At 44.3% G+C, this 25810-nt stretch overlaps 1 protein-coding gene across 6 annotated transcripts in view; it reads right to left on the reverse strand.

Moving 5' to 3' along the window:
- PER1 (period circadian regulator 1) overlaps nucleotides 1-25810 on the reverse strand; it is a 79388-nt gene that overhangs the window by 11795 nt on the left and 41783 nt on the right. For 5 of the 6 annotated variants that reach the window (XR_012243086.1, XM_073622906.1, XM_073622908.1 and 2 more), the window contains exons 4-18: nucleotides 24432-24583; nucleotides 23117-23238; nucleotides 21585-21786; nucleotides 20247-20298; nucleotides 10302-10444; nucleotides 8908-8986; nucleotides 8718-8824; nucleotides 7242-7395; nucleotides 6976-7084; nucleotides 5196-5330; nucleotides 3488-3584; nucleotides 1849-1996; nucleotides 1541-1662; nucleotides 1259-1450; nucleotides 214-423 (exon numbers count right to left, since the gene is read on the reverse strand). Coding sequence is in view for 5 of the 6 variants with exons in the window: in XM_073622906.1 (XP_073479007.1) it covers nucleotides 214-423; nucleotides 1259-1450; nucleotides 1541-1662; nucleotides 1849-1996; nucleotides 3488-3584; nucleotides 5196-5330; nucleotides 6976-7084; nucleotides 7242-7395; nucleotides 8718-8824; nucleotides 8908-8986; nucleotides 10302-10444; nucleotides 20247-20298; nucleotides 21585-21786; nucleotides 23117-23238; nucleotides 24432-24583 (2024 nt within the window). In the remaining variant the exon portion in view is untranslated. The remainder of the gene's footprint in view (nucleotides 1-213; nucleotides 424-1258; nucleotides 1451-1540; nucleotides 1663-1848; nucleotides 1997-3487; nucleotides 3585-5195; nucleotides 5331-6975; nucleotides 7085-7241; nucleotides 7396-8717; nucleotides 8825-8907; nucleotides 8987-10301; nucleotides 10445-20246; nucleotides 20299-21584; nucleotides 21787-23116; nucleotides 23239-24431; nucleotides 24584-25810) is intronic. The other variant, XM_073622910.1, reaches the window with a different exon arrangement.

Here is a 25810-nt window from a genome sequence, read left to right on the forward strand (position 1 = left end):
ACTATAATATACTGGGGTGTGACAATAGCAATTATTTCAGTGTGATGTCCTTGTCCCATAGCCTCACATACATTGCAAAACGATGTCTACACCACAGTGTTTGGAGGCACAGGTAATGGGAGAGACAAGAACAGTCAGCAAAAAAAAAAAAAAAGTGAGAAGATATGGCTGACTGAAACCTTCAAAAAGTAGCAGTGGAGATGGAGAACTGACCTCTAGGCCCCCGCTGGCTCTGCTCTTCCCATGCTCCCGCAGGAACAGGGTCAAACACCCGCAGCTGGCTGAGGTTGTGTACGCGGGTTAGGAAAGCTTGCTCCTCCCGTTGAGTGTGGGCAAAGAGAACTTCTTTGGTCAGCCCCAGAGGTCGCAGTGGAGGTGGTGGGGCTGCTGGGCACGAGGACTCCTCCAAAGGCACCATTTCAGCTGTGGGTAGAAAACACAAGAATGGAAGGCATTAGTTCATAATATCAGAATGAAGAATTCTTTTTTTTTTTTTTTTTTTTTTTATTGGCTGTCACTTGTACATATGGGGAAGGGCAGGTAAGGTAGACAACACACTTATTCCATTAAAAAGCTTTCCATTTATAAAATGTAAAAGTGCATTGCAAACGCTTTGTAATCTGGCCAAAAAAGAAGCTCATGTACTTTTTTGAGCTTCAAGCGTTTTGCTTCAGGCGACAAAATGCTCGTATGTGAACAGGGGCCATTGAAATGAATGGAATTTTGCTTGTTTGCGTTTTGGAGCTTTAGAGCTGAGCGTTTTACAAGCTGAAAATCGCTCAGGTGTGAACAGGGGCCTATGAGTTTCGCTTTCACTGCCAGTAAAGTTCACAGAATGTTTTTGTGCTGGTATAGATCTACTTAGGGATGTGGCAGATGAGCGATGTAATTATGTGTGGAAGACCTTTTGTTTTCATGCAAGGTCCACATGACCATCTCTTCACCGGGAGGAACCAAGTTTGTAGCTTTAGTTTATGAAGCAAGTGCTCCCATTGCAAGTATGACTTAGACTTTTCGGCTTTGGTTTCTTTTAGTTTTTTTTTTAGTCTTCTGAAATAATTAAGCGTCACACCTTATCTGCCCTGCTGCAAAGTGACAGACCCCGCATCACCACACAAAGAAAAAAAAAAAGATACAAGCTTTTTAGCACAAGACGTAGATTTTTTTTTTTTTGCACACAAGTCCGTTGCTCAGCATTGGTCCACCAGTCCCTTCCACCCCGAATCCTCAGCAGTAGACTGGCCCCTAAGCAAATTACCCGAGTCTGGCGGTTTTTTGTCTCCCACATGGACAATTGTGCTGCTGAAGCTTCCTTGGCTAGTGATGGACACCACGCTCTCTGCCTTGCTGGGGGGTAGAGGAGGCAGAGGAGCCAGAGGTGAGGAGCCCACTGCTGCTGGTATGGGTGGAGGAGGCAGATCGTGCCGCTGTGGTGGGCCAGCCGAGGGATCTGTGAAGAAATGCAAACAGCAGAATACGACTTTAACATTTCTACCCCTCAATCTTGGCTACATGCACCAGCGTCTGTCCCCAGTCTCACCTTCCTTATCGCTCTCCCCGGTCCTCTGTTTCTCCTCCTCTGAGGTGGAGGTGGACGAGGCGTACGATGAGGAGCCACATTTTCTCTTCAATGTGCTGGGGAGGTTACAGCTTTCCAGGTATCTGTAAAGGAGATGGAATATAAGTGAAGGAGAAATAGACACAAGGCCAGATTTCACTGAATGGGTCTCATTTATTGTGCTAAAGTCCAGTCTAAATTGATCCTGCCAACCAGCAAAGGAGACATGAGAGCACTATAGAGAGGACAATATTCCCCAGTGCACATGTGGTTTCCTGTTCCCTTCTTACCGGATGATGCTGTCCAGGCAGTTGATCTGCTGGTAGGAATAGTTGGAGGTCTCTTTTCGAGTCAGCTCTTCAGGGATTTGAGGAGCTGCCGTGTCAGGAGGAGTGTTGTCTATGCTGGCAGGAGGGACCATGCGAGCCGGAGCCAGAGCTGGGTAAAGAAAAGTCACATCTAATTAAAGAGTAACTTCACTTTTGTTGAGAAAAAAAAAAAAAAAAACATTCCCCCCCCTGGGAGATCTATGTGCATTACAAGGATTTTAACAAACTGTGTTACAGATTCCTATTGTTATTCTGAAGAAATCCCTGTGTGTGTTTGTCTGTGTCCATGTGGTAAGTGAATCTAATGGGAGTGGATTTCTTAATTATCAATCAGCTCCAAGTCACTAATGAGGAAAGCTGCTGGGCCTGCATCCCTTTAGACGTGATTTTCTTATTAGGAGTATTTCACCAAAAATGACATTTTTGTTGCAGGGGATGCCTGAAATCTGACTTGTATCTTAGTGCAGACTTCTGGGAAAATCAGTGAGCCAATCACACAAGCAGGAAATTATGTTTCTGGGGAGTGTACTGTATACATTCTATGTTCAGAACGCCTCCAGGTTGCCATATTGCATTTTACAGAAAATTATAGGAGCTGTAGATTGAAAAGTAAAGGTCATTTTTCAGAACATTCAATTACAGTATGACTTGTATCACAATTGTATACACTATATTATTTTTTTGCTATTTGTTTTCCATTGCTCTATGGCCCAGTTCTGATGTTCACATGCCCATTGTAGGTGCTTTTGGCTCTGGACACGGGTCAACCTGGGCTCCTTGACTGGTCTGTGGCTACGCAGCCCCATACACAGCAAACTGCGATGCTCTGTGTGTTCTGACATCTTTCTATCAGAACCAGCGTTAACTTTTTCAATAATACAGCTACAGCAGCTCTTCTATTGGATCAGACTACATAGGCCAGCCTTCCCTCCCCACATGCATCAATGAGCCTTGGTCGCGCATGACCCTTTCACCAGTACACTCGTTTTCCTTCCATGGACCACTTATGGTCGGTCCTGACCACTGCAGACCAGGACCTTTCCACAAGATCTGCAGTATTGGAGTCGTTCTGACCTAGTTGTCTAGCCATTACAATTTGACCCTTGTCAAAATCACTCAAATACTTACACTTAGACCCCTTTCACACTGAGGCAGTTTTCAGGCGTTTTAGCGCTAGAAATAGCACCTGTAAACTGCCTCCCATTCATTGCAATGAGTGCTTTCACACCCGGGTGGTGCACTTGCAGGATGTTAGAAAAAAAGTCCTGCAAGCAGCAGCTTTGGGGTGGCTTGGTAGCACTGTATACAGCACTCCCAAAATGCCCCTGCCCATTCCAATGAATGGGCAGCGCTTCCGAAGCACCTAAAAAGCTATTTGGAAGCACCGCAGCACAGGAGTTTTTAACCCCTTTTTTTTAGGTTAAAAACGCCCTGAGAGGTTTCTTTGTGTCGATAACAAGTCCTAAGATGCAACAGCGACTTAAAATCTACACGCATCTGGAGCCCTAAAGGGTGTGTTTGTGTGCGCCTAAACTTATGCTTTAAGATTGCTGCAATACTGCAAGAGATGTCCGAAAACAATAAGTTCTGGGGGACGTACCATGAAAATGTCCTTGATGAGGTGGTCGTATGGCCCTGGAGCCCAGGAAGGTCTGCTGGGCCCCGCTCTTCCCTGTGTGGACATTCTGGCAAAGTTCCTGAAAAAAACACATAATGAGGAATGAGGGGGATTCAAGACACTAACTTCTCATTTGCTCCCGAAACATAATATCTTCAATCTTGGCGCTGATGACAGTCAATTTTGAGTAGAATATACTAACCATCCTAACACCATTTTAAAAAGGAACCTATATCGGTTTGGGGTCTATTTCAGTATTACTTTTTTTCACTTTTAGAGTAGTTAAATTTTTTTAACCCCTCCTATCCCAGCCCCCCAGTTGTTTTTGATTCGCTTTATAACCAGAAAGTTGTTGCGTGACCTCCGAGTTCAGAGTGCAAACCTTCTATTACATTGGGCCCTGGTTCACATTGGAGCGACTTGTCATGCAATTTGTCATTATGCTAAAAATGTCCTCAGCCTGAATAAATGAAAACGACTGTAGCCACCACATCTAAGGAGGGGTAAATTGCAATATATTACATTGGTTTTGGGGTTTAAGTACACTAAGTTTTAGTACAAAAGTGTAAACACACAGTAGTGATATGTTGTGCCATTTATACTATATGGTCAAAAGATTGTGGACACCAGCCCATCACATCTATATGAGCTTGTTGGTCATCCAACTCCAACACCATGGGCATTAGTTGGCTCCACTTTGTGGCTATAGCCACCTCCACTTTTCTTGGAAGGCTTGCCACAAGATTTTGGAGTGTGAATATGCCAATTTGTGCCCATTCAGCCAAATGGACATTTGTGAGGTCAGGTACTGATATTGGATGAGAAGACCTGGCTAAGTATTGGTGTTCCAATTCATCCCAAAAGTGTGCAGTAGGGTTGCAGTCAGGGCTCTGTGTAGGTCACTCAAGTTCCTCCACATCAAACTCATCAAACCATGTCTTTATGGAGCTGACTTTGTACAAATGGAATGGTCATGCTGGAACAGTAAAGGTCCTTCCCCAAACTGTTCCCACAAGGTTGGAGGCACACACTGATATTGGATGAGAAGATCTTGCTCATAATGGGCACTACACTCAAGTTCCTCCACACCAAACTCAAACCATGTCTTTATGGAGCTGATTTTGTACACATGGAATGGTCATACTGGAACAGTAAAGGACCTTCCCCAAACTGTTCCCACAAGGTTGGAGACACACACTGATATTGGATGAGAAGATCTGACTCATAATGGGCATTCAGTAGAGTTGAGGTCAAGACTCTGCACTACACTCAAGTTCCTCCACACCAAACTCATCAATTCATGTCTTTATGGAGCTGGTTTGGTGGACAGGGGAACAGTCATGCTGGAACAGTAAAGGACATTCCCCAAACTGTTGTGCGCTTCCAACCTTATGACAATTATCTAAACTGTCTTTGTATGCTGTAGCATTAACAGTGCCCTTCACTGAAAACACCTAAACTTAATAATCTGGAGGAGTCTCTACATACTTTTGACCATATAGCTAAAGTTTTAAATATCTTGGAAAGAACTAAATGAAATAAAACTGAAGGTATACAATAATCATCTGTAAAATTATTCCTAGCAAGCTCAGACAGATCTGCGTCTAGCTGGAATAAAGCCAACCCCCTCATACACAAATATTATTCATTAAGATCTGACCAGCGTTAACTTATTCATCGTCACACGTACAGGTTTCAGCTCTCTTCCCTCCTCGATGACCATGGCGTTGCTGTCACTGGATGAAGCATTGCAGTGAAATGGTTCTTGAGATGTGTTGCTGCCGCCACTACCATTCCCACCACCAGGGGACGTGCTATGTACAGGCTGTAAAGTACAATGTCCACAGCTGTAACACTACAACAACCGTAATATAATGACAAAGTTAAGTCTTAACTTCCCTAAAGCAGACTGATGCAGCTGGATGAAAACATACAGTATTTTTAAGGTTTTCAGCCAAGGCGATCTATTGCAACTGCAACAGATCTCGTGCAGCAGTTTACAGAGATTCTCAGCTCCTCCGCTGCACTCAATTCAATACCTAAAAGCAGCCAATTAGGTTCAGGCAGCTGCACCAAGGAGGTTGATGCCTATGGACAAATGGCAGCTGTTTCAAAAGCCAATCGAAATATCTCAAAAAAAATTTTGAAAAATAACGCAAAAAGAGGAAAAATAATGTGCAAACACATAAAAACAAAAAAAACACAACAAGAGATGACTAAAAAAAGGGAGGGAGGGAAAAGGGAAATACAAGAAAAATGGAAAGGCAGTTGGAAAGGGAGAGAGAGGATCGAAAAAGAAAGGAAGGTTAAAGAAAGGAAAGAAGAAGAGGAGAACAGAGGGAAGGGGAAGAGAGAAGAGGAAAGGAATGGGAGGGGAAGACAGGAAAGAACGGAGAAGTGGAAAGGAGAGGAAATTGGAGAGAAGAAAAGGAGATGGAAGAAATGAGAGTAAAAGAGAGAAGGAAGAAAAGGGAGAAAGAAGAGAGGAGAGAAAAGGAGAAAATGAGAGGGGAAGATAGGAAAAGGATGGAGACGAGTGGAAAGGAGAGGAATTTAGGGGAGAAGAAATAAGAGTAAAAGAGAGAAGGAAAGGCAGTAGGAAAAGAAGAGATAGGAAAGAAAATGAAAAGAAAAAAGAAAGGAAAAAAAGGCCTAAAAGTTCTGTGAAATTGCTCCATTATATATACTTTGACTACATGGGATTCACTGTTTTTGCTTTTCTGTATTATTTTCAAATAAAATTGTTGTACCAGGAAAAAAGAAAAGAAAGAAGAGGAGAGGAGAGGAAAGGGGAAGAAAGAAGAGGAGAACAGAGGGAATGGGAGGGGAGGACAGGAAAGAACAGAGAAGAGAGGAAAGGAGAGGAAATTAGAAGAAATAAGAGGAGAAGAAAGGAATGAGTAAAGGAGAAAAGGGGGCAAAAGCCAGGAGAGAAAGACAGGAAGGAACAGAGAGAAGAGAAAAAGGGGAGAGGAGAAGAGAGAAAAAGGGGAGAAGAGAAGAGAGAAAAAGGGGAGAGGAGAAGAGAGAAAAAGGGGAGAGGAGAGGAAGACAGAAAAGAAAGGAGAGGAAATTATAGGAGAATAAAGAAATGAGAGTAAAAGAGAGAAGGAAAGGCAGTAGGAAAAGAGAAAGGAAAGGAAGGAAAAAGAAAGGAAAGAAAAGAAAAGAAGAGAAGAAAAGAGGAGAGGAAAGGGGAAGAGAGGAGAGGAAAGGGAAAGAGAGGAAAAGAGAACCGAGGGAATGGGAACAGAAGACAGGAAATAATGGAGAAGAAGAGTGGAAAGGAAAGGAAAGGAAATTAGAGGAAAGAAGAGGGAAAAAAAAAAGAAATGAGGGGGAAAAACGGGAGAAGAGAGAAAAAAAGGGAGAGGAGAGGAGAAGGGAGGGGAGGGAAGGAGAAAGGAAGGAAAATGTTGATAAAATAAGAGAAAAGATTGAAGGAACGGAGAGAAGAAAAGGCTCCATACCTGCATCAATGTCCTGTGGATCTTCTCTGACAGTTCCTGAATGTCTGGGTCTAGAGGCTTCATTTCTGACCCTTTGGGAGCAGTAAAGACATCTTCATTGAGAGGACTTCTGCAGAAAGACAAGCCAAGGAATAGATAAGGGAAAAGATATAGACAGGCACACAGCCCAAACAGTTAGAGGGAGCAGGAAGAGATACGGACAACTTCAAAATTGGTTAAAAAAAAACAAAACAGGCCAACGGTAGTTGTGCCACAGCAGAACTTACGTGCGAACTTTGTGCCTTCCAAGAATGAACGAAACTTGGCGACTCCACGGATTCACGAAACTGCTCCAGCTTGTGTCGATGGTGACGTACTCCCCAGAACGTGCACATAGGCGGATGGGAGAGTGGTTGAAAGGCTGGCCAGCCTGCTGCAAGACTGAGGGCCAAAGATGATCATTATTTCATACGGCACACATTCCATCACACTTTAAAGCTACAGCTAGTGAAAAAAAACATAAGTCAATTTCTTCTCATATAGTTACATAGTTGGAGAGGTTGAAAAAAGACACATCAAGTCCATCAAGTCCAACCTCATGACAATAAAAAAAGCTAATTTCTCTTTTGCTACACCCAAAATGGAAAACGTTATCTATAAATATAACCCAAGGAAACAGCTAAAGCATCTTATAGACACTATGGGGGAGATTTACTAAAAAACTGGAGCATTTGGAATCTGTTGCATCTGTGCATGGTAGCCAATCAGCTTCTAACTTCAACTTCTTTAATTAAGCTTTGACAATAAAACCTGGAAGCGAGTGAGTTTCTATGCAGAGCTGCACCAGATTTTACACTCCCAAGTTTTAGTAAATCCCCCGCTATTTGGCCAAAAGTTTTTGGAGCCTGACCATCATATGAGGTTGTTGGACATCCCAAACCATGGACATTAATATGGAGCTGACCCATTTCTGCTATGGCAGTCTCCACTCTTCTAGGTATGAATCCCACAGGAAAAGAACATTTCTGAGGTCAGGTACTGATGTTGGATTTATAATTGGGGCCCGAGCTGAGCAAAAAACATCCTGTTTTTACAATGCAGCAGGGCAGCCACTTGGCACGAGACCTGGAAGCTACTGGAAGATCACTGTGATAACGGTGCCCAATACAATGACTTCCAGCTTGCACTGGGATCACATAGGTATGGCAAATACCTACATTAGTTCAAGTTGGTCAAATATAACTATGTAAAAATTGCCGTACCTAATACATGCAAGAGCCCCAGCTAATACTTACCTGAGCCCCAACTTGATCCAGCGATGTGCATGAGAGCAGCAGCTCTTCCAGGTCTCTCTCTCCTCATTGACTCGCACAGCAGCAGTAGCCATTGGCTTCTGCTGCTGTCAATCACAGCCAGTGAGCCAATGAGGAGGGAGCGGGGGCGCCGATCTGTGTGTAAATGGACACACACAGCATGGGCCCGGGAGCGAGCCTGCTCGAATGCCCCCATAGCAAGCCGCTTGCCATTAGGGGTACTCGGCGGGGGGAGCCAGGACCACCAACGGGGAACCCATAAAGAAGAGGATCGGGGCTGCTCTGTGCAAAACAATTAAGTGTATCATGTTTGTTATTTAAAAAAAAAAAATCTTTCCTTTAGAATGACTTTAAGGTACCATCAGCAATACTTAAAACATCTAAAAACAAGTTCAAGAAGAACCGTATTATACATTATTCAAAGTCCTTTCCCCCCCCTAAACAAATTACCTTTAGTGTGTATGGCAAGCATGAGTGGCCGGTCCTCAGGATGAATGAAAAACAAAACAGGCATACCGATAAGGTCCTGCGGGAGGTAGCCGAGGAGAGGGACAGCTCTGTAAGAAAATGGAGGACCATCACACAGCATTCCAGGAAGATGAACAGATAAGATGCCCAGACAGAGGGATGTGAAACTTACCTCTCATCTACCTCCTGGAACATACAGCTGGGCGTATGCCTGGTGGTGAAAATACGCTTATCCGGTGGTATTCGTGGTGCTGGGGAAAGAGACGTAACCGTCAACAAGACAACAGGCCCTACCTCTTCCTTCCTACCTAGATGCTGTCTGCTACCTATATCTCCTTGGATTCCTAAACGAACAGAGAACGCCAATCAAGAAAGATCTACAGTAAACTCATAGCAGATTAGGTTATGTGCAGTTTTGCTTTATTTTTCCACCATCTGCAGCAGATAAGCTGCATAGGGCAAATCCCCAGAGCAAGATCACAGATGGTTGACCAGCAGAGGAACTCATGGTTGTTAACAGAGATTCTCCAACTTGCTGGAAAAACTCTGTGTGAAAAAGCAATAATTCTCCACTTCTCTAAATAGAAAAGAGAAAGGGAAAAACTATGCGCCTGCCAAGTGGCTAAGTTGCAAAGAACATTGAGGTGGATTTTGGTGGATTCCAGGATAGGCAAATGTCTTGTCACAAGACAAGGAAGGGAGAGTTGGTGCTACAAACTGACAGCCAATATCACATGGGAACAGACAAGATCATCAGCCACACTACTGTTGAAACTTGAGTCCATACAAATCGATCGGCACACCAGTGAGCTGCAGTAAAATCCTCCTTTTATTAATCCATCCGCGGGGATAAAAAAACGCAAAGGAAAGTTGACATATTTCTGCCCAAAAGGGCCTTAGTCATAACAATGACTAAGGCCCTTTGGGCAGAAACGTGTCAACTTTTCTGTGAGTTTTTATCCCTGTGGATGGAATAATAAAAGGAGAATTTAACTGCAGCTCACTGGTGTGCCGAACGATTTGTATGGACTCAAATGTCTCGCCGCTCACTGTTCTTGGTGGGACATCACCTTAAACTTCTTAAAAGGAGAATTCTGAGTTAATCGATTCCTTGTTTAAAAGTTACTGTTTAATATATACTGCTATCAAATATCAGGAAAATATCCTACTGAATCCATCGACACTCCAGCTAGACTCTTCTTAGCTGCATTACTAACTATATTTTCTCAAATCAAAAAAACACAATCCCTTGATACCCCAAACACCCTAACTTCACCCAAATTCTGCTCTAAGTTCCTCGCCAACAGACCTCTATAGCACATGCCTAGATCTCATGTCAGGACTACACTCATGTCCACTGTGCCCTAATTCTAACCAGATATGGGAGAACTAGGAAGGTAGGGTAGGACATCTCAGTGACGCTTACAAAGAGGGCCTCAAGCACAGGAGCTTTACTTAAATTACAGTTCTACTTAAATAGCTAAATCCTTCATATGAAAACCTCCATCCAACCTTCTGCTACCTTAATTAGTTAGTTGGTTGATGACTTAAGGTTTGTTCTCTTACCCTCATATCCCGAGTGGATCTTCTCTGCGATTAGCAGACAGCAGGGCTGACCCTCAGCGTTGTCCGAATCTCGCACCTTCATCAGGTACGGGGTGAGGCGGAAAGGGTGATAGCGGATGTTCATATGCCGCTCTCGGCCCCCACTGAAAACACACACCTGCAATAAGACCAGAGCCAGGGAGAGCACAGCAACAAAGGGGGCAAACAAAGGGTACATTTGGGGGGGGGGATGCTGGTGGGGTAGGAGGTTGCTGGGTATGGAAATTTGGCATATTTCCTACCAAGGAGAATATGTATGAAATGGAGAGAAGACAAACATTTGATATGATATTAGGGAGGGTTGAGAGAGATGCTGAGAGAGACAGAAGAAAATTGCAATGTCAGAGATATTATATATAATATATGTGGTGAGATTAATGGACCCGAGGCCACCCAATCAGCATAAAATTTAGATCTTCATTGGGAAACTCTATACCCATACATGGGCGCGAAGAGTCATTCAATGCCGAAAATACTGATAGTTTCAGGAAATTAAGGTAAAAGGAAGAAATTGCAAATACCTCTCCATTTCTATAGACTGCCGACAAACATAATGGCCAACTTTTTCCCTCTGGGGTATGGGTCTATCACTCGAAAGTCATGCAGTTGTCTTATGGCATTATCATTTTACCTTATGTATGGGTACATCCACCGTATAACTATTGACCTGACTCATGCAGAACAGTCGCACCTGAGCCTCACCAACAATGTGGTGAATTTTCTCCCACATCACAGCTGGGTTGATTCCTGGTCAAAATTAAAGTATAACTGAAGGCAAAACTTTTTTTTTTAGTTTTGGATAGAGTGGAGATGAATTAGAACCCCTGTCAGGTTTTTATTGCTGTCTGTGCTACCCCCCCCTCCCCCCCCCCGTTAGGGAGACTCGTCCTCTCCATCTGTCCTGTTTACCATTACCACTGAAAGTGAAAGTAAAAGAAAATCCCACATTTTGGGTCGTCCCCAAAAAAGGTAATATAGGGGAAATCTCCCAATGGGGTCTTTAGTTCTGGTGACCTGGGAGTCCCCCAAGGAATTCCCTTAATTTGCAGGGATTCCCTTCCTGTTTTGGCTACAGGGCAGGAAGTGAAGGGAAATCTCCCCAATGGGGCACAGATGGCATAAAATACTGAGTGGAGTTATGACCCTCCCTTACTCCATCCAATATGAAAAAAAAAAAAACATTTTGCCTATAGTTCTACTTTAAGTAGCCAAATCAGCCTGTGCCCTTGTGATGAGAGGCACATAACATGCACGTTTGGGGAGGATTGAGGGATAGTTGGGGAACTTCAAAGGTAAAAGATAGGCTAGTGGTTGGAAATTTTTAAAAATGGATCCTTGTGCTACGTCAACATTATCTTCACACATCCTGTTACATTCATATTTACACGATAAGACCAAACATTTGTGGACACCTCAACATTACAGCTGTTATATGTCTACAAATACGAGGACACCCCTCCAAATGCTGGTGATTCCATGAAGGATACGTTAATGCTACAGCATTGTGTGCCTTCAAACTTGTGTGAACAGTTTAGGGAAGGTCCTTATCTGTTCCAGCAGGACTGTGTCCCTATGCACAAAGCCAGCTCCATAAAGACATGGGTTGATAAGTTTAGTGTGGAGGAAATTCAGTGGTCTACAAAAAACCCTGACCCTACCCCTACTGTCTACATTTCGAAAAATTTGGAACGCCAACTGTAAGCCAGGACTTATCATCCAACATCAGTACCTGACCTCACAAATGTTCTTTTGGCTGAATGGGCACAAATCCCCACATACACACTCCAAAATCTTGTGGAAAGCCTTCCCAGAAAAGTAGAAGCAATTTAGCCACAAAAAAAAGCCAACTCAATAATAATGGCCACGGTTTTGGAGTTGGATGGCCAACAAGCTCATACAGCTTCTCTTTTGGCTAATAGGGCACAAGTCCCTGCAGACACACTAAAAAATTGTGTGGAAAGCCTTCCTAATAGTGTGGAGGCTATAACAGCCGCAAAGGGAAGGGGTCCATTCCATATGAACTCCCATGGCTTTGGAATGGAATGTCCAGCAAGCTCCACAAAAGTCTACATGTCCACAAACGTTTAACCCAGGGGTCTCCAATCTGGCCCCTGGGGCACTCTTCCTCCCACGCATACGAGGCACTATTCTGCCAACTGACACCAACAATGGGACACCATTTCTCCCACTGACGCCATTAATGGCCCACTATACTCCCCTATGATGCCAACAATGAAGCACTATTCCTCCTCCTAATATCAAATGTGGTAACATTTACTCCCACCGATGCTGGAACATTGTCTACTCCTGATGGCCACTGTCCAGGCTCCCCTAAAGTGTGCAGAACCCTGTAACCAATATAGCCTATATTCAAAGTGGCTGTTTGCTTCATTGTATACAACTTCAATTGCAAATTGTAGACATATGGCATATGGCAGAACAGCATGTGATAAAATACTTCACAGCAATCTGGGAAACTTCCTAAAGTAAATGAAGCTCAAATTTTCCATTCTCTACATATGCAACACACTTGACATTGTAAGTATGCCAAACATGCCTCAATTATGTAATTCTACATGCCCAATCCCTGGACGCTGATTAAGCATATCCTACAGTAAACACAACAACCTCTGTACAATCATTTTTCATCTGGGTACTGATTTTTCTGGAACAGAAAGTCCAATCGCATGACGGCCAATATGCAAACCTTGCTAGTTTTTCCACACTATACAGAATAGCAACCTGAGTGTCTTCTATACTACGAAGCATTGACGTCTGCAGTCCAGTTAGCCAAAAAACATTTCTCCCCAAGACATGCAGTTACAGGAGTCAGTACAGCAGATTAGTAAGGGCTCATTTACACTTGCTTCAAAACAAGGCTTCGGACACGCTTTGTTAAAGCTCTCTGAACGCAAGTCAAAGCCCCTGTCACTAAATAAAATGGTTTAAAATTATACCCCATGTATCTTCAGTGGTGCTTCAAAGCGTCTTCAAAGCCTCCATAGAAGTCTATGGCAAAGCTCGCTTTAAGCCCCACCGAATCCCCGCCAAAGCCCCACCAAAGGCTCAGCAAAGCCCCACCAAAGCCCCACCGGAGCTCCACCAAAGGCTCATCAAAGCACCACCAAAGCCCCACCGGAGCTCCACCAAAGGCCCATCAAAGCACCAAGCAAAAGCAAGGTGTATGGATAAATAAAAAACAAGCGCGCATCCACTACTATTCAATTAAGAAAAGTGAGTAAGTAAAAAATTGAGAAAGTGATACCAAATAAGTGTTTTATCTCAAAAAAACTATTCATATGAAAAGCCAATAAACAAGAAAATACATATAACACAATACGCAAACTGATCAATATAAAAAAAGTGATCAAAGAAACGATTGTATATGCTCAAAAAAATAGTCCAAATAATTTTAATGACCGCGATATGAGACACCGTATATCTTCCAATATTCGGGAGTCAGGAAATAATATCAATGCCGCTTACCAGAGTCATAGGATCTCAAATTATGGAGGTCAAAGACGCCCTTTGCACAAGCCTGCCGGCGGGAATACGATCCTCCTGTGGCTCTTTTCAGGGGAAAATACTCCTTCTGTTACAGCGGGATATCCAATTTTAAAGAAAAGGCTTCAAGACGAGAATCATCCTATATTTTCAAATAGTCCTGGATGGTCTCATTAAATAGAGCATAGAAGAAAGGACTCCATGGTGTAGTATGTCCAAAGAATATGTATTTTAAAAAATGTAGCAACGCTTACATCCAAGAACACGGTAAGAAAATTTCAAAAACAGCCGTGGCTCAAGCCAGCTGACTGTTAGCATGATGACGTCAAGGGCTAGTGCTCCACCCGACGCGTTTCCCCATACAAGGCATCGACTGGGAACGGAGGCTGTCAACTCCACTATACTTACTGTTACAAAAACAAGATGTAAACAGGACTGTAAGCTAACCATTTTATTTAGTGACAGGAGCTTTGACTGGCGTTCAGAGAGCTTTAACAAAGTCTGTTCGAAGCCATGGAAACAGATTTACTCAATTTACAATGGGTGGAAAGAACAGTTTCCTCCATTCAGGCTGGGCAATGATAAAAGCAATGCCAATCAAAATAAAGGATCTGGGGCATGAAAAAAAGTCATCAGGGCCTTTAACTTGCATAATATCAGTGTGAATGGCAAGCTTTGACAAAGCATTTGCAGAGCATTCAGCAAGCTTTGTTGAAGCTTTTTTACAGTACACTGTACACTGTAAACTTCAGTAATACTTTGTTCCATTTCCCTATGTGCTGTCTAAGATAGGGTACCCTTCCTTCCTCTATGAACATCCGACAACGCAGTTAGCAAGGAGACAGCTGCTTTTGACAGACAGCACTTTTCTCCATCTCCAAGCACTTGCTGGAGTCAAACATCTCACAAGTAATGCAAAGGGGAGGGCTTATCAGCTAAAATGTTCCAGGCAAGCTTAGAGATGGAGAAGTGTGCCGCGTTTTAAAGCAGCCATCTCCTTGCTAGCTGTGTTGTCGGACGACTGTGAAGGGAGTGCCCTGTCTGACCTTACAGTTAGCCTTAGACAGCACATAGGAAGGGTGGACAAAGCACATGTACTTGGGGAAACAAACATATTAATAAAAATGGAGACTTCTTTAAGTATAGGCACAAAGTTTTTTCAAAAAACCTAAAAAACCTTCTGTGTGCAGCACCCCCCCCCCCCCAATACATACCTGAGCCCCTCCCGATCCATCGATGACCAGGTGAGCCTAGTCTTTCCAGGGACTCGCACTCCTGATTGGCTTTTGGCAGTAGCAGGAGCCATTGGTTCCCACTGCTGTCAATCACAGCCAGTGAGCCAATCAGGAGATTGAGGGGGGCGGGGCCAAGCCGTGGCTCCTTGTCTGAATGGACACCCAGAGCAGCAGTTCGGCTCGGTTGCCCCCATAGCAAGCTGCGTGCTCTGGGGGCACTCGGCAGGGGGGAGGGGCCAGGAGCATGGGAGGGAGGGGCCAGGAGCATGGGAGGTGGGACCTAAGAACAAAAGAATCTGGGCTGCTCTGTGCAAAACCAACTGCACAGAGCAGGGAAGTGTAACATGTTTGCTATTTAAAAAAAATGAAAACCGAACCCTTAGGCTCCATTCACATCTAGGCGTCTGGGATAACGGGCAGAATCACTGCGATTCTACATCACCGCAAATCACAGGACGCGCTCGCGATCCCCATCACTTCCAATGGCACCCCGATCGCTGCACGATTTTGCCGCGATTGTGGCCCGACAAATGGCACAAAACAGAATCGTGGTACGCCTGTCACCCAAAAAGAAGTACCGGAACTTCTTTTGGACAACAGGCTTCCCACCATTCTGTTTGCGCAATTTCACCGCAGATTTGTCGTGGCAAAATGGTACCGCGATCGGGGTGCCACTGGAAGTGACGGGGATCCCGAGCGCGTCCTGCGATTTGGGATCGCGGGCCTAGATGTGAACGGAGCCCTAATGTCACTTTAAGGTTATCATAACTGCTTCTACTAACATTCACTATCACACACCAGCCAATCAGAATCTATCATCATGCTGAGCTAGTAATATCTTTTTTTTTTTATTGATTACCAGCGCCATTCTGCAGTTGAGTACTTTTCATTAGGACATTAAATAATGAATAGAATGTGGAGGATATTCTATAAATACTGAGGAATGTAAAAATGGAGGTCTTTCTCCTAGTGACAAGCTTTCTTTTTCGCCTTGACCCGAATGGTTGTGTTTTGTTCCAGAGCACTGGTGACTTCATACCAAGAGGGTTGTTTACTAAAGCTGGAGAGTGCAAAATAAGTCTCACTTCTGCATAGAAACCAATCAGCTTCTAACCTCAGCTTGTTCAATTAAGCTCTGGTAATAAAACCTGGAAGCTGATTGGTTTCTATGCAGAAGTGAGCCGGATTTTGCACTCTTCAGCTTTAGTAAATAACCCCCCCCATGTCCATTGAGCTGCATTGATCTGTGTTGATGAAGGCAGGCTCAACACAAGAACACATAGAAAACAATTGCTTTCTATGTGCCCTGTTCACAATACACAGGTGCCTTGCAGTTCGTTGCTTAAAAATGCAGCATGTCTACTTTTTTTTTTTAACGCAATGCAATAAAAGAGCACGTCAACGTGCGCCAGCACAACGTGCCTATCGTAGTAAAAAAAAAAAAAAAGTTAGAATTTAAACCCGTGACGCGGCACGTACAACGAAAAAAAAGAAAATGGTAAAAATGCAGTTCACAGTAAAACACAACACAGCACAATGCATTAAAAAATGCATGTTAACATGCTTGTGCTTTTATGTGCATTGGTATGTCAATGAGCCCTTAATACAGGGTTCACCTGTAACACAGAGCACTACAAGCAGAAGCTGTTTGCCTTCAGACTCTCCCTCTTTCTCTTCAAGAACCTATCTGAACAGATGAGCCACTGCAGTGGAAGGAGGGGGAGGAGTCATTCCCACTCATTCTCTTCGATGTCCTAATTTCATCTTGAGCTATTGAGCTTTGCAGACAACAGGCTTATTTTAACAGAATTGCCTGGAAAACAGGTAAAAAGGGTGTCACTGGCCACAATTGAAAATAAAAAATATTCAAAGGCAACCTTTGTGGAAGAAAACCTTAACTATATCTATGCTTAAAAAAATGTTCTCTCATCCTCCTCCTACCTGTTCTGCCTAACCTGTATAAAAAATATCTGTATACTTTTAATCCACTCTGGTCACGATCCTGCGGCTCTGGCTCAAGTAGAGCTCTACAATGGCTTTGAATTCTGGGAGCTGTGATGTCACCCACAGGCTTCCATAGCCCAGCTGTTGTCGGCGCTCCCTCCTCTCCCCTGCAGCAGCCAATCACTGACACAGGGGAGCCGGAGCTGCAGAATCATGTGACTAAACTGGAGCAGACTAAAAACAGTTAAGCATAAGCATTTTTAGGTTGGGAAGGATAAATTTAGTCAGGTTTTTCTGTTAATGTCGTACCACCCTTTGGGCACCTTCTGCTAATGTCGTGTTTGGTGAGCATTGATTCTGAGCATGTGTGTTTGTACTTTGGGCTTTTGTGTGACGGACTTGTGTACACACGATACGAAAATCTGACAACAGACCGTTGTCCGCCGAAAATTTACTAGCCTGCCATCCAACAGTTGTTGGCCGAAAGTTGGACAACAATTGTCTGATGGAGCGTACTAACGGTCGGATTTTAGGCCAACAGTCTGTCATCACACAATCCCCTTCCAACAATCGGAGCGTGTGTACGAGGCTTTAGTGTCAGATTTGTCTGCCGCAATGTCGCAGTCCTGCTAAAAATCCCTGATCGCCGCCGTTACTAGTAAAAACAATTTTTTTTAAATGTCCATAAATCTATCCCATAGTTTGTAGACACTATTACTTTTGCGCAAACCAATCAATATACGCTTATTGGGATTTTTTTTTTTTTTACCAGAAATATATAGCAGAATACATATTGGCCTAAATTGATAAAGAAATTTCATTTTTAAAATGTTTTTATTGGGAATGTTTTATAGCAGAAGGTAAAAAATATTGTCTTTTTTTTCAAAATTGTTGCTCTTTTTTATGTTTATAGAACAAAAAATAAAAAAATGGCAGGGGTGATCAAATACCACCAAAAGAAAGTTCTATTTTTGGGAAAAAAAGGTCATTAAAGCGGTGTTCCGCTTAAAAAAAAAAAATAAAATAAAAGTAAGCAGCTACAAATACTGCAGCTGTTGACTTTTAATAATCGGACACTTACTTGTCTCAGGGTCCAGCGATGCGGGGGAAAGAAGCCCCGCTCGTCTGGCCCTCCGCTCGGCGGCGCCGGCATTGTAACTGTGGGCGCCCGGCTGTGGCTTCACAGCTGGGCACCCACTGCACATGCGCGAGCGGCGCCGCACGCCGTGATTGGCTGCGCAATCATCTGGGACCTGTGACAAGTCCCAGATGATTGACAAGAGGGAGGGGGCAGAGCTGATCTCCCTTCCTGTGCCGAGGGAAGTGACGTCAAGAACCCAGGAGCTGAAGGAGGCAGACTACAAGGGACCCCCTAGCAACAGGCATTTAGAGGTGAGTACAAAAAACATTTTCTCCAAATGTTTTTTTTTAAATGTTTTTTATGCACATAAATGACATTTTTTTGGGGGGGGGGGGGTGGAACTCCACTTTAATTTTATTTGGGTACAACGTCGCACAACCGCGCAATTGTCAGTTAAAGCGATGAAGTGCTGTATCGCAAAAATTGGCCTGGTCAGGACGGGGTAAAACTTTTCGGAGCTGAAGTGTAGCTTGCATAGACCTAAGATATTCAAACAGCTCAGGATTTTAGGCTCTCTCTCTAGTAGATTTAAAAGCTATAAAAATAACGTCACTTCTCACTATTTTTTTTTTTTATAAGAAGCCCATCTCTCTTCTGTTCATGAAACGAGATGAACATGTAAACACCAATCAGTGTTCAGAAGTAAAACGGTGTGTTTCGGGTCGTAAAAACAGCGAAAAGCAAAGCCCTTGTCTTGTTATTTGGAACAAAACCTCCACCTCTCACATCCTCGGCTTTTATAGAATATCTCAGCGATTTCATTAAAATGGATCCATGGAGCTGTGAAATCCTCTATGTAGAATGTGTAGGCTATAAATACCAACGTATGGAATTCATTGGCTGCCATGCTGCAGGGCTTTCCGGAGAAAGGTTACAGACGCAGGGATTGTGCGGAGAGGAGGTGGTGTGTGGGAGGGTGACGCAGGACGTGTCAGTATGTTAATTACACAGTGCTTTGTGTCACAGCTATGTAAGAATGAATTAAATAAGGAAGGGGACTTCCGGAGGTGGGGGGGTGGGGGGAGCTGTCCCAGTCTGTGTGTGTGTGTGTATATATATATATACTGTATATGAGGGTATTAAGGAGTGATGTCCACATTCCCTCTCTATGAAAAGGTGAGAAAATCAATCAGTCTGCTTCCTTAAGGCCGGGTTCACACTAGAGCATGGAGCGGCTCCCAGCAGGGTTCCGGTGCGTCTCCATTCACCGTTTCAGGTCCAATTTCAGCCCGAATTTTAGGCTGAATTCGGACCTGAAATGGACCAGAAGATGCACAGAACGCCTGTGCAAATCGCACCAGAGCCGCTCCGGAGATGTGTGAACCAGCTCCATAGAGAGCCAATCACAATCTCCTGCTATGTGAATTGGATGTGTTCCAACCCACATCCAATTCGCAATAGTGTGAACCCAACCATATAAAAGGATCCATACCTCCTCTGTGTGTATATATAGTGGGATAGATCAATGTGCCCTCCCTGAGTATATGAAGTGTGTCAGATCTGTAATCTGTACCCCCCCTCCTCCCCTCCATATACAGTATACAAAGCGCTGCGTAAACTGTTGGCGCTATATAAATCCTGAATAATAATAATAATAATGATAGTGATGTGTATATACAGAATGATTGATCAGTGCATAGAGGTGCTGTAGTCACATAATAAATATATATATATTATGAGTCAGTGTATACTCTTTGTGTACATATAGTGTGATAGATCAGTATGTCCTACCTGATTCTAAAGAATGATAGATCAATACATCTCCTTTGATGTCTGTATATGCAGATCAGTGCGTCCTCTCTCTGTATATACAGTGTGATGGGTTAGTGTATCCTCTATGCACAGTACACCAGTGTGACAGATCAGTGTCCCCTCTCCCCATATGTAGGATGTAATAGATCTGTGTAATAATATATATATATATATATATATATATGTTCTATTTGTATACACTTATCTGTTTTGCATATTATATGTGTGATCTATTTTTTTCTTTCTCTCACATCTCTCCTCTTGGTTAAGATAACTGCAGTAAAATGAGTCACTGTTATCTTTACTTCTCCCCAATTTTACGATACCCACCTGATCCGACAGAAAAGAGACTTTTCCTGAGTGTAGTCCATTGAAGCCGTATCTGGAGGAAGACAGAGAAATGGAGAGTCAGCAGGAGGAGGACAGACTCATAGCCCCCTTCTGTCTGTATCACCCTGCAGGAGGAGGACAGACTCATAGCCCCCTTCTGTCTGTATCACCCTGCAGGAGGAGGACAGACTCATAGCTCCCTTCTGTCTGTATCACCCTGCAGGAGGAGGACAGACTCATAGCTCCCTTCTGTCTGTATCACCCTGCAGGAGGAGGACAGACTCATAGCTCCCTTCTGTCTGTATCACCCTGCAGGAGGAGGACAGACTCATAGCTCCCTTCTGTCTGTATCACCCTGCAGGAGGAGGACAGACTCATAGCTCCCTTCTGTCTGTATCACCCTGCAGGAGGAGGACAGACTCATAGCTCCCTTCTGTCTGTATCACCCTGCAGGAGGAGGACAGACTCATAGCTCCCTTCTGTCTGTATCACCCTGCAGGAGGAGGACAGACTCATAGCTCCCTTCTGTCTGTATCACCCTGCAGGAGGAGGACAGACTCATAGCTCCCTTCTGTCTGTATCACCCTGCAGGAGGAGGACAGACTCATAGCCCTCTTCTGTCTGTATCACCCTGCAGGAGGAGGACAGACTCATAGCCCCCTTCTGTCTGTATCACCCTGCAGGAGGAGGACAGACTCATAGCTCCCTTCTGTCTGTATTACAATGCAGGAGGAGGACAGACTCATAGCTCCCTTCTGTCTGTATCACCCTGCAGGAGGAGGACAGACTCATAGCTCCCTTCTGTCTGTATCACCCTGCAGGAGGAGGACAGACTCATAGCTCCCTTCTGTCTGTATCACCCTGCAGGAGGAGGACAGACTCATAGCCCCCTTCTGTCTGTATCACCCTGCAGGAGGAGGACAGACTCATAGCTCCCTTCTGTCTGTATCACCCTGCAGGAGGAGGACAGACTCATAGCCCCCTTCTGTCTGTATCACCCTGCAGGAGGAGGACAGACTCATAGCTCCCTTCTGTCTCTATCATCCTGCAGGAGGAGGACAGACTCATAGCTCCCTTCTGTCTGTATCACCCTGCAGGAGGAGGACAGACTCATAGCTCCCTTCTGTCTCTATCATCCTGCAGGAGGAGGACAGACTCATAGCCCCCTTCTGTCTGTATCACCCTGCAGGAGGAGGACAGACTCATAGCTCCCTTCTGTCTGTATCACCCTGCAGGAGGAGGACAGACTCATAGCTCCCTTCTGTCTGTATCACCCTGCAGGAGGAGGACAGACTCACATCTTTTAGGACAGACTGGCACCCATCATCTATATATTACCTCCAGATATGCAGCTGCTCCAAGATAGGAGGTGATAAGGTGCTGTGGACCCATAGAAGACACTGACATCTTGCGGGGCCAGAAACTCAGCAAATGTTGCTCCTTTAAACACGTCCCTTTTACAATGCAGGATATGGGAGGCCTGGTCAGAGATGTAGACAATGCGGCCGGTGATAAAGGAGACAGCCACAGCAAATGTGTCCTTGAGAAAAAGAAAATTAAAAAGATGTAGGATTTTAGAACAATGCTGCTCACACTCAACCCTACATAGGTAAAGTACCAGACATCATAAACATTACCTACTGGACAAGAGGAGAGGAAGGAAACTGACGACAGCCATAGGGGGTTGATTTACTAAAAATGGAGCGTGCAAAATTTGCAGGTTTCCCCATATCCAGCTCGCATGTCAGGAGCCTGTGACCGGCTCTTAATGGAAACTGGTGCCATTTGTGCACATGCATTCAAATCTGCTGTGCGTGCCACTCCAAATGACTGGAAGAGACCAGCGGCACATCTGCGCATGTGCAAAAATGGCGGCATGGAACAATGATGAGGGGGAGGTAATCCAGGAGTGGTTTAGTTCTGCTTTAAAAAAAAAAAAACTTCACCCTCCTGGGCCCAATCAACCTCCCTCCCCAAACCCCACCCCAGTTCCTTCCTTTCCCCCTGCTTACTTGTTATCCTGGGTGGTCTTCTTCAATTCACATACTAACCTGCCCAACAGATCCAGCGTTACTCTGCTGCGATACGTAACACCGCAGTACCACACCGCCATATTTGCTCCCGATGTCATTGGTTCCCGGGTGCCACTTCCTGGTTCAGGCAGCCCAATACCCTGATGACGTCCGCCCTCCTCTGGCCGGACGTCATCAGGGTATATGGAAGAATTGCTGTTGTAGATTGCAGGGGGGGGGGGGGGGGAGGGCTGAGGAGAGCAATGATGCCCAGTGCAGATCCAGGAGGTAAAGGTTCACTTTAAAGTTTATTTGCAGGCATTGCCTAATTTACCCCCAGACCTACCTATTAACCCCCTAGCTATCACGTTGGGGTCATGCTGCCCCTCCTTTAGTTGTAAAGTCACAAGGTTTTTTATCCTTATGCATTCTATGAAAAAGCCTTCTGTGTGCAGCGGCCGCCCTAATACTTACCTGAGCCCCCTCTCTGTCCAGTGATGTCCACGTGTGTCTCGGCCGTTCGACACTCTCCATCCCGATTGGCTGAGACACAGCAGCGGTGCCATTGGCTCCCGCTGCTGTCAATCAAAGTCAGTCAGCCAATCAGGAGAGAGAGGGGGCGGGGCCAGGCCACATCTCCGTGTCTGAATGGACACAGGGAGCTGTGACTTGGCTCGTGTGCCCCCATAGCAAGCGGCTTGCTGTGGGGGGGCACTCGATGGCAGGAGCACCGAAGAAGTACCCGAAAAGAAGAGGACCTGGGCTGCTCTCCACAAATCTATTGCACAGAGCAGGTAATTAGTAGTTATTTAAAACAAACAAGACTTTACAATCACTTTAAGAGCTAGAGGAACTCACAGGATTCTTTAGCGTGTATTCCGATGTGACGCTTTCCACCTCCTCGATAGTGAAGCTGGACATGTCCAGGCTGCATGGCTGGGACTCATCGATGGTCCACTGCTGGTAATATTCTTGGTTAGCTGAGAAAACATAGTCAACTATTAGCAAGCACAGAGAACAAATATGGATATATCTGACACCTGAGCCAAGCATGCAAGAAAAAGAACATAACTTTTTGTCCTGGTGGTATTGTTCTCGGGACAGAAAATGATGTAAAATTTTACAGTTGTCACCATACTTGATGTGATTGTAGCCGTATTAGTGCAATTGTGACAGAGAAAATTGAGTACTGTCCGTGATACTTTTTTTATTTGCGCTAACATACAATCTTTCAGAACAAGCTTTCGGGGTGTGTCCCCTTCTTCAAGGTCCAAGCAGTACTGCTTGGACCTTGAAGAAGGGGAAATACCCTGAAAGCTTGTCCTGAACAGTTGTCACCAAAAGAAAGACTAGAGGCAGCATCTTCAAATGGGCTCATCTGTTCCGGTGACAACTAAGTGAGATCATGTGATGACTTTTTTTAAAAGCTTTTACTGCCTGTTAAAATATGTAAAATAAAAATCAAATATAACATTTTTATAGCTTGGGCTCAGGTGCACTCTAAAGCGGTTCTCTGCCCCGCTTGGTGATTTTTACCTACAGGTAAGCCTATAATAAGTCAGGCCACTCACAGCGCCAGAGCCAGCGATCCCGGATGAAACACAGAGGGAACATGTCAGCCCCCCTCGGCGGTGACCGGCGAGCTGCAGGAGCTTCGTTCTAAGGTAAATATTTCATAATGTGCTAGTATGCGATGCATACTAGCACATTATGCTATTGTCTTGCAGGGTTTTTTTTCCCGCGGTTTACCACCGCTTTAATGTTGAAAAACATTTATCAAATGTGCCTTAATGGGGGGTGAACTGGTGCACACAGAATCTGGTGCCATTGGGCATATTAACCAATCAGTTTCTAATCTAACCTAGAAGTTGATTGGTTACTATGCACAGCTGCATCAGTTTTAGTAAATCTCACCCATACTGTAAATGTATATGTGTGTATACAGTATATATTATAGATAGATAATATGTACTGTATACATGTATATCTTTATATATCATAGATTTTATATTAATATATACTATATATGATTTATTAGCAACAGTACATTATATAAATAATAAATGATTTAAATATATTTATATAAATAAATTATATAAATACAATACTATTTTATATTAAATATATTATTATATATTATATGATATATTCATTCATATAACATTCCGCTCACCTCGGACTTGCTTGACGCAGGAAAGTGCGTACTGCAGTGTGGCAAGAGTCCCAGATTTGCCTTTTCTTTTTTCAGATGGCAGGCGGATTTTCAGCTCCTTCAGGGCCTTCATTAATTCCTTCTGATTCTTCTCCCGGGCAGACTGTTCACTGCTACAAGAACAAAAAGACAAGAGAATAGTGTCAGCAGCAAGGCGGGGGGTATCAGCTTCCCCAGATGCAGTGTTTTCATGTGAAGGTGAGGTCAGGACAAGAAGCTTCCTAATGTCGCGTACACACGACCGGACTTTCCGGCATCAAAGGTTCGACGGAACGAATCCGTTGGACAATTAGATCGTGTGTGGGCTTCATCGGACCTTTTCTGTCTAAAAATCTGACGGACCTTAGAACTACAACAAGTTTCAAATCTTTCCGACGGACTCGATTCATATCGAAAAACCTGTTCATCTGTATGCTAGTCCGACGGACCAAAAACAACGCAAGGGCAGCTGTTGGCTACTGGTTATGAGCTTCCTTATTCTAGTCCGATCGTACGTCATTACGTTCAAAACGATCGGACTTTGGTGTGATCGTGTGTAGGCAAGTCCATTTCGTTGGAACTCCCGTCGAAAAGTCCTTCGGGGTTCAGTCCGACGAGAAGTCCGCTCATGTGTACGCGGCATTAGATGTAGTGTTTTCATGTGAAGGGGAGGTCAGGAGAAGCTTCCTTAGATGTAGTGTTTTCATGTGAAGGGGAGGTCAGGAGAAGCTTCCTTAGATGCAGTGTTTTCATTTGAAGGGGAGGTCAGGAGAAGCTTCCTTAGATGCAGTGTTTTCATTTGAAGGGGAGGTCAGGAGAAGCTTCCTTAGATGCAGTGTTTTCATTTGAAGGGGAGGTCAGGAGAAGCTTCCTTAGATGCAGTGTTTTCATGTGAAGGGGAGGTCAGGAGAAGCTTCCTTAGATGCAGTGTTTTCATGTGAAGGGGAGGTCAGGAGAAGCTTCCTTAGATGTAGTGTTTTCATTTGAAGGGGAGGTCAGGAGAAGCTTCCTTAGATGCAGTGTTTTCATGTGAAGGGGAGGTCAGGAGAAGCTTCCTTAGATGTAGTGTTTTCATGTGAAGGGGAGGTCAGGAGAAGCTTCCTTAGATGCAGTGTTTTCATGTGAAGGGGAGGTCAGGAGAAGCTTCCTTAGATGCAGTGTTTTCATGTGAAGGGGAGGTCAGGAGAAGCTTCCTTATAAGTAGTGTTTTCATGTGAAGGGGAGGTCAGGAGAAGAAGCTTCCCCAGATGTAGTGTTTTCATGTGAACGGGAGGTCAGGAGAAGAAGCTTCCTTAGATGCAGTGTTTTCATGTGAAGGGGAGGTCAGGGGAAGAAGCTTCCCCAGATGTAGTGTTTTCATG

The sequence above is a fragment of the Aquarana catesbeiana genome, linkage group LG03 (genome assembly GCF_042186555.1).
Source record: "Aquarana catesbeiana isolate 2022-GZ linkage group LG03, ASM4218655v1, whole genome shotgun sequence".
Taxonomy (NCBI): Eukaryota; Metazoa; Chordata; class Amphibia; order Anura; family Ranidae; genus Aquarana; species Aquarana catesbeiana.